Genomic DNA, 7,246 nt, shown 5'->3' with positions numbered 1-7,246 from the left:
CTCGCTCACGTCAAAGTAGGGCAGTACAGTAAACATTTGAGAGAGTAATTGCTCAGGCTGGATTAATACCATACAGACATGCTAAGTTGCTGCAAAGCACAGTTCAAGATGAATCCATTGTTCCCGGAGAAGCCGCACAACATTAACGAGCTGGAAAGCTGGAAACGGACATGGCTAGTCTCTGCGACTTGTTTGTTCCCTGGAGGACATTGACTCACACAATGGCCACAATTGGCCATTGTGTGAGTGTGTGTGTGTGTTTGTGAAGGAGAGAGAGAGAGCGAATGCTGGCTGCAGCACTAAGACTACACACAGTATCAACCTGTTCTGTTGATTCTCAGGTGCCGGAAGTGGTGTGTATGCGTGCATGCTTGCATGGATGTATTTGCGTGTGTGTCTGTTAAGTATGGGTAGGTGCAGTTGGGGGGTTGGGGGGTGAACTAAGGGGGCAGTAAAGGAGCTTGACTAAACCAAGCGTTTGTACATAAATTGACATGTGCAATTAGGGAGATGTACACAGTCCCCCTGGTCTGTTTAAGATCCGGAATAGTTTCCTAACAGTTTCAAGATGCCCTACTCTGGCTGTGGTTCCACATTTAAATCGGTTTTGACCTTGTTGAATAATGGTGCTGGTGAAGTTCCTTCTGCTCTCTTTGGCCACTGGCCAACTCCACTTCATGTGCTCTGTACAACAAACACTGAGAGGGAAAAGGAGAGTGGGCTTGTCACTGGAATCAGTTGGGAAGTAAATGAAGCACTGAGCTGAACTTTAGTTCCTTACAACCAATTTTGCAATCGCATCATAAACATGTTTGGTTTGGCCTTCCTGTTTATACCCTGTGTAGAAGTGCAGGGGGACATTAAACCAGGAATAGCTGGAGCAGCTTAATACACTCCGCCTGGAAGTCTTCAGGCTGAGAGGCAGCAGTCAGCTCTCCTGGCTTTCCACCTCTCTCTCTCTTTCTCTCTCTGTCTCTCTCTCTCCCTCTCCCTCTCCCTCTTCCTCTTCCTCTTCCTCTTCCTCTTCCTCTCTCCCTCTCCCTCCCTCTCTCTCTCTCTCTCTCCCAGATTTACCCCTATTCTTTCTCTGTCTGTTTTACTTTCACTCTTCCCGAATTCATTCTTTTAATCCCTTCCCTTCTACCTACATTTGTTTCCTTCCCCCATTCATTTCTCCTTCTGCATCTACGTTCAGTCCTTTTTCTACATCTCCCTTTTTCATGTTCTCCCTCTCTCTTCTTCCCACTCCACGGGTGACCATTTACACAGTCTTTCGACAGAGAAGCACACGCAAAGCACTGAGCTACTAGGCCAGACAACAGCGGAACCTAGAGGGTTAAAGACAGCTGCCAACATCTGTAGCTGTGGCTGGCTTGTAATTGTGAGGCCCAGAGATTGAGTGAGCCGCATGGTGGAGGGGGCCTGGAAGGCTGCATATTTCAACCAAGTGTTCACAAAGCAGCTTTCCGGCCGGCCATGTGGACTCAATGACGGCGTCCATGGGCGTGCTGCGTTCCTATGAAATATTAAATCTGCCTGGCCCCCGAGCGCGGACAGACCACCTGCAAGCAAGCGTGGCGTGCGGCGAGCGAGGGGGATCGGATGTCCCCTAGCAGCTCGCCACACGCGCACGCAAACATACAAACACACACACACACACTCGTTTTCTGTTTCCTCGCACGCTGACACACAAACACACAGACATTCTTTAAATGTCCCGGCAAAGTCTGTGTGTATACTATCTCACTCAAAGGCATGTTCCTCAAATGCACAGTATGTAAACACACAGGAACTGTGTACAGTACATGGAAACACTCATTCAGGCCTGCATGTCAAGCGAACAGGCATTCATAGCTAAACTTACAGTATTCCTAACGCAAACATGAAAACACAGTGTTCTTTCAACATTCCCATTTATAACCCAAATAAAACTGATCTGGGCTGCCTTGACGCAGCCTTGACACCCCCAGTCTGAGAGGGGAGACAGGGCACAGGGATAATGTACAGCCCCCCCAGACCCCCTCCACCAGGCCTCTGACCACTCTGACACTGTTCTTCTACCCCCAGCAAGCATCCCATGGCAATGGCCATCCCTTGCCCCAAGTTTATATTAGATAACACCAAACGGGCTGTGGTGCAGGATGAAGAGAAAAGGAAGAAGATGAAGAAGAAGAAAAAAGAAACATAAAAAAAAGCAGCACTCGGAATGTTCAGAGCCCCGTGGAAGGAACTTAAGCCTCCATGGAAACGCGGCCAAGAGGACGACGGGTGCTTGACGACGGCCGACCCCTCAGGGGCCTCGTCCGTTTACACGTCGCACGGCCATGGCCTCCCGGCCGCTCCCCTGAGGTGCTCCCCCTCCCTCTCCTCCCTCCTCCTCTTTCCCCGTGCCCCGCCAGCCCAGATGTGCGTCTGTTTATGTGGGGCAGCGGTCATGACAGCCGGCCTGCACATGCTCATGGTGCACTGAGGGGGGCGCCGCGAGGCTCCAGAGGAAAGAGCTGACGGCTCTGGTTACTGTCGGCCTCCAACAGCAGGTTTGGGATCGCTTCTCCCACCTTAGTTCTGTTGCCTTGAACCATTGCAGGCTGTACAAGCTAAGTAATCAACCCTGTCAACTGAAATAAAGCCATGATATGGACCCCTGTCCTTTTCTCCATAACTAGAGAGGAGAGAAGCCAATACCGACTGCAGGTGTGCAGACCGATTTATCCCCAAGACGTTGTTGAAACGCTGGTGTATTACAAGCTGCTATTCCACAATCTGTGTATTAGAATGTGGACATTTACAGAGCTTTGAACTGTCAAGCAGTTGATGTTAGAGCCTTTAACTACAGGGAAATTGATTATTTATTTACAGACTTCGGCGACACCCTGTGGACAACTATGTTATGACAGCATTTTCTACGTTTGTAGTGATGTTGGCTGGTAAACCAAGACTTCATTGTTTTGAGAAAACACTTGGTTTGGTCAAACAATTTGTCATACATGCTGCAAAGTATGAATTTAGGACTGCATTAACACTGATTTCAAAGTTTCTGGTTTCAAAGTAGCCTACCTTTACTTATGCAAACTGCAGTAGTCAATCTTAATGTCTATTTTTGCCTCAAATGCCTAATATGCCTGGCTTCCATACATTTTGTTTAAATAAAAAGTTTGTGTTTGTGCCCGAGTTGTCTTTTGGGCTTTATAAAGTTGAATACATTCAGACTACACTTTCTAGACTTATCTTCAAAAGAATGTTAACATGATTGAATAGAACTATAAACAGAACTGAGGCAATTCATTAATTATGGTTAGTTAATTTTTTGTGGAGTTTTTAAGTTACACATCCGTTAAGTCCCCAAACAGTGATCTTTTTTATGTCAAAATACTCTGCAATGATTAATATTTTTTCCAAAATGCTTTTCCCACATGAAAAGTATTTAAAAACTCAGAAAAGTGGAGAATGGCTGAAAAATTCTGGATACCATGACAATTTAAATGTTCACCAATCACTGGCCCACAAAAAGTATTGACATAAAGTCAACGTAAGTATTATTTTAAGTGGGCCTATAAGTATCTTACTTATATTAACATTAGGAACGCTAGAACACTTAATGCCTTGGTAAACTCAAATGTTTGTACGTGTACACGCGAAAGCTACGCAAGCGGCATTGTTCACATAGCCTACTCCACTGTTGTTTGTCAACATGGATGTTTTAGTTATGTCTTCTATAGGAGGCAGAGGCAGGTAAGCGACAAAACATGTTGTGACTAAATACGTTTTACAGCAGCAATAACCATTGTAACATAGACTGATGTATTGTTAATGTTTATCTGACTGTAGCCTTTGTCTATTGCGAGCCAGCTCACATTCTTTGCTCTTTAAAATGTACCGCCGTTGTGTACTACTATTACTTCACTGTTTCCTGATTTTATTTCGCAGCACGTCAGGTGATCTTTGGTATACTGCGCCACAATATTTGTTTGTATTGCACTTTGCATATGCCTACATTTAAAGGCCAGGGAGACGTGCACAATGTACACACCAAACGAACAGCCATTCAGCGTATGCGTAAACATCGTGCAGTATATTTTGGCCATTAAATGTACGCGTGCGCAAGGTGTCTCCAGGGCCCTGAAGCGAGCAGTAACGAATGTCTGACCCCTCTCATCCTGGTCACAAACTGTTTCAGACACTCTCCCCACAGCAGGAGGCTGCCATCCATCAGGACCAACACTTCACGCCACCAAAACAGCGTCTTCCCAGCCGCAGCTGGCCTCATCCACAAGGTCTGGGTCCCCCCACTGACAGACTTTGACGTTACATTAAGGCACTTCTTCTGCAATACTGTCTTTGATATCTTAAACTTAAATGTCCCATGGCATGAAAATTTCACTTTGAGTTTTTTTTTACATTAATATGAGTTCCCCTAGCCTGCCTAGTGTCCCCCAGTGGCTAGAAATTGCGATAGGTGTAAACCCAGCCCTGGGTATCCTGCTCTGCCTTTGAGAAAATGATAGCTCAGATGGGCCGATCTGGAATTTTCCCCTCATGTCGTCATAAGGGGAAAGGTTACCTCCCCTTTCTCTGCCTATTGGCCCGCCCAGAGAATTTGGCCTGCCCATGAGAAAATGAGCTACGACCGTGCAAGCGTGATATTGTTTTTTCCTCGAGAGACATCATGGCTTGCAAACGACCGAAGCATGGCAGTTAACCCTGCCTCTCTCCTCCTCATTAGCATTTAACCCAGAGTAGCGTTGCACATATGTGATCGTTCGAATGCGGGCCCCACGGCATAATGTCGCACATATGTGATTTCGAACATTCCAATTGAATATTTTCCGATAGACAAATACTATGGGACAAACAGTTTAGTAAGGCTTCCAAATGTACTAATGAGGAGGCTAAGAAGTAACACTAGCATGGTAGTAGCATTGCTACGAGTATTATGCTAGGTACCTTAGCCCAGAAGCTAATGAAAGCTAGCTAGCTCCCGTTTCGGAAAAATAACTCACACTGTGGGGACCGTCGGAAATATTTAGAACTCACGCATCTAAGGGTTAAAGCTATAGACACATACATGGCACGTCCTAAGGAAAGCTCATTGTAGGATTGCTAGTAGTGGCTGTAATTCTGCACCAAGTCTGAATTTCAGACACAGTATTTAGGGGACCACCAAGGTCTATATAAAAGCATCCAAAAACAGCATGCCATGGGATCTTTAATGCTGTGAATTTTTGCTTATCCTATATGGCTCTTATACTTAAGTTATATTTTACACATTTTTATATAGGCTATTAGTAAATGTATGTAAAAAAAATGTCATTACTTGTTTTATCTACTTACTTTGTTTATTGTTATGCAACAACCTTCAAAGCAAATTATTTGTATGTGTAAACTTACTGGGCAACAAACCTGATTCTGATTCTGCAGGTGGACATTCTGGTTATTCTGCCAGCTTTTGGTGACTGTTTGTTCAGTGTACAGATTTGTGAAAAACACACAACTGGCTACCAATTGTTGTACCTTTTTTCTGTTGTAGAGATGGATGTAGACGATGGCGCCCAGTTCAGAACCCCCAAGAAAAGGAGGAATCTGACCAATGATCTGCAGTTCATAGCTGAGGATGTGGCTCATGAGGGCATGAGCCCACAAGAGGAGGATCTGCTAGACCAGGAACTGCTCCAGGAAGAGACGGACGAGGAGGAGATGGAACCTGATCCTGAGGCAAAGCGTGAACCTGACTGTGTTTCTTATCCCTCCTACTCTGACTCGGATTTAAATGCACCAAATCCTATCCCATTTACTCCTAGACGTATTTTGGGTATTGACTTAGGAAATGTATGTCTGTCTCTGCGAACCACCACAAAGAAGATGTCCCAAGAAATGAACTTTTTCATGCTGTTTTTTACTGAGGCTGTAGTTGCTGACATATGCAGCTTTACAAATCATCAGGGGTGGGCGCTCGTCCTAAACTGTCCAACATATTCCAGCGACAAAGGAACTTGGATGGAGGTGACCGTTAATGAATTTTACACATTTCTTGGTTTGCTCATTTACATGGGGTTTTCAGTTCTCCCTGACTCCCATCGCCATTGGGGAACCAAGTCACTTCAGGGTTCGTGGGCAAGGGGATTTATGTCGCGTGACCGCTTCAAGGCTATTTTGGCAGCTCTACATGTTGTAGACCCTCTCAAGGAGGATAATCAAGATCGCCTTAAGAAGTTGCGTTATCTTATGGACCACCTCAAACAAAAATGCCAGCAACTCTTTCAGCCTAACCAAAATCTCGCAATAGATGAACGTATGGTCAAGTCTAAAGGTCGGTCAGGATTTAAACAATACATGAAACGCAAGCCTACTCGGTGGGGTTTCAAATTATGGGTAATTGCAACATCAGACTCGGGGTATACTCTGGACTTTAATATCTACACAGGTAGCAGTGTTCTCTTTTTTTCCACTTCATAGACATTGCCGTAGTAAATAGTTTCATATTGTTTAAGGAATGGCAAATTGTCAATGCGAAACCAAGGGATAAGTCTAGACTAATGAACTTGACACAGATAGATTTCAGAGAAAACCTGGCACGTCAGCTGGGAGGTATCGATATTCAAGCAAGCTTCCCTTTGCGTTCACCAAAGCGTGTTGTCCCTCCTTCACCTCCATCACCTCCATCATCAGTCCACACAGCCCATGTCCCTATATTGGAAGAGTCCTCTCGGAGATGTTGGCTATGCTATCGGAAACGAAAGGCTGAGCATAAAACCAAAGTAGTTTGTTCCGCACCAGAATGTAATGGCAAGAGACTTTGCTTGGTTCGTGATAGGAACTGTTTTCAGTCTTGGCACTCGGCTGAGTGTGACCAGTTTCGTTAAGCGGCTCAGGTTCTAAATAGAAAAGGTTGTGTTGTTGCTGTCTTTTCCCCCTGCCTCTTTTCGCCCTCTCTTCTCTTCACAGGTATTGCAGTTGTTAAGTGTTTATACATGTATGTATCTTCTGTTCATGCACTCCTACACGTTACAAATGTATTTACTTTAGCCTAGATAGTTTGATTTAGTATGTTTTTCTTGTTTTATTCGTTCACCCCACAGTCTAATGTTCAAATTAACTAAAGTGTGTGTGTGTGTTTTTTTAAAACAAATATATATCTCAGTGTTTGTGTTGTGTCATTTCAGATGCAATATCAATGTATTATTACAGGTGCTCAAAAGAGTATTTGAGGAAAGAGTATTTCCTCATGTGAAATGTATCTTGACATTCT

General features: G+C 44.6%; 1 protein-coding gene across 1 annotated transcript; it reads left to right on the top strand.

Annotated features, from left to right (window-relative positions):
• Positions 1-3,594: 3,594 nt before the first annotated feature.
• On the top strand, positions 3,595-7,150 carry LOC134026521 (uncharacterized). The gene is made up of 2 exons (XM_062469359.1): positions 3,595-4,274; positions 5,528-7,150. The coding sequence occupies exons 1-2, from the start codon at positions 4,139-4,141 to the stop codon at positions 6,451-6,453; spliced, it is 1,062 nt and encodes a 353-aa protein (XP_062325343.1). The 5' UTR covers positions 3,595-4,138; the 3' UTR covers positions 6,454-7,150.
• The last annotated feature ends 96 nt before the right edge of the window (positions 7,151-7,246 follow it).

This window comes from Osmerus eperlanus, chromosome 9 (assembly GCF_963692335.1).
Source record: "Osmerus eperlanus chromosome 9, fOsmEpe2.1, whole genome shotgun sequence".
Classification (NCBI taxonomy): Eukaryota; Metazoa; Chordata; class Actinopteri; order Osmeriformes; family Osmeridae; genus Osmerus; species Osmerus eperlanus.
Note: the sequence above shows the minus strand (reverse complement) of the source record. Positions and strands in the feature narration are given on the sequence as shown.

Bases quoted from the DNA above. Each gene is read 5' to 3' on its own strand.
- LOC134026521 (XM_062469359.1), top strand. From the start codon at position 4,139: ATGTCTGACCCCTCTCATCCTGGTCACAAACTGTTTCAGACACTCTCC. The intron at 4,275-5,527 runs GTCTGGGTCCCC...TTTCTGTTGTAG, and splicing joins CAGCTGGCCTCATCCACAAG to AGATGGATGTAGACGATGGC.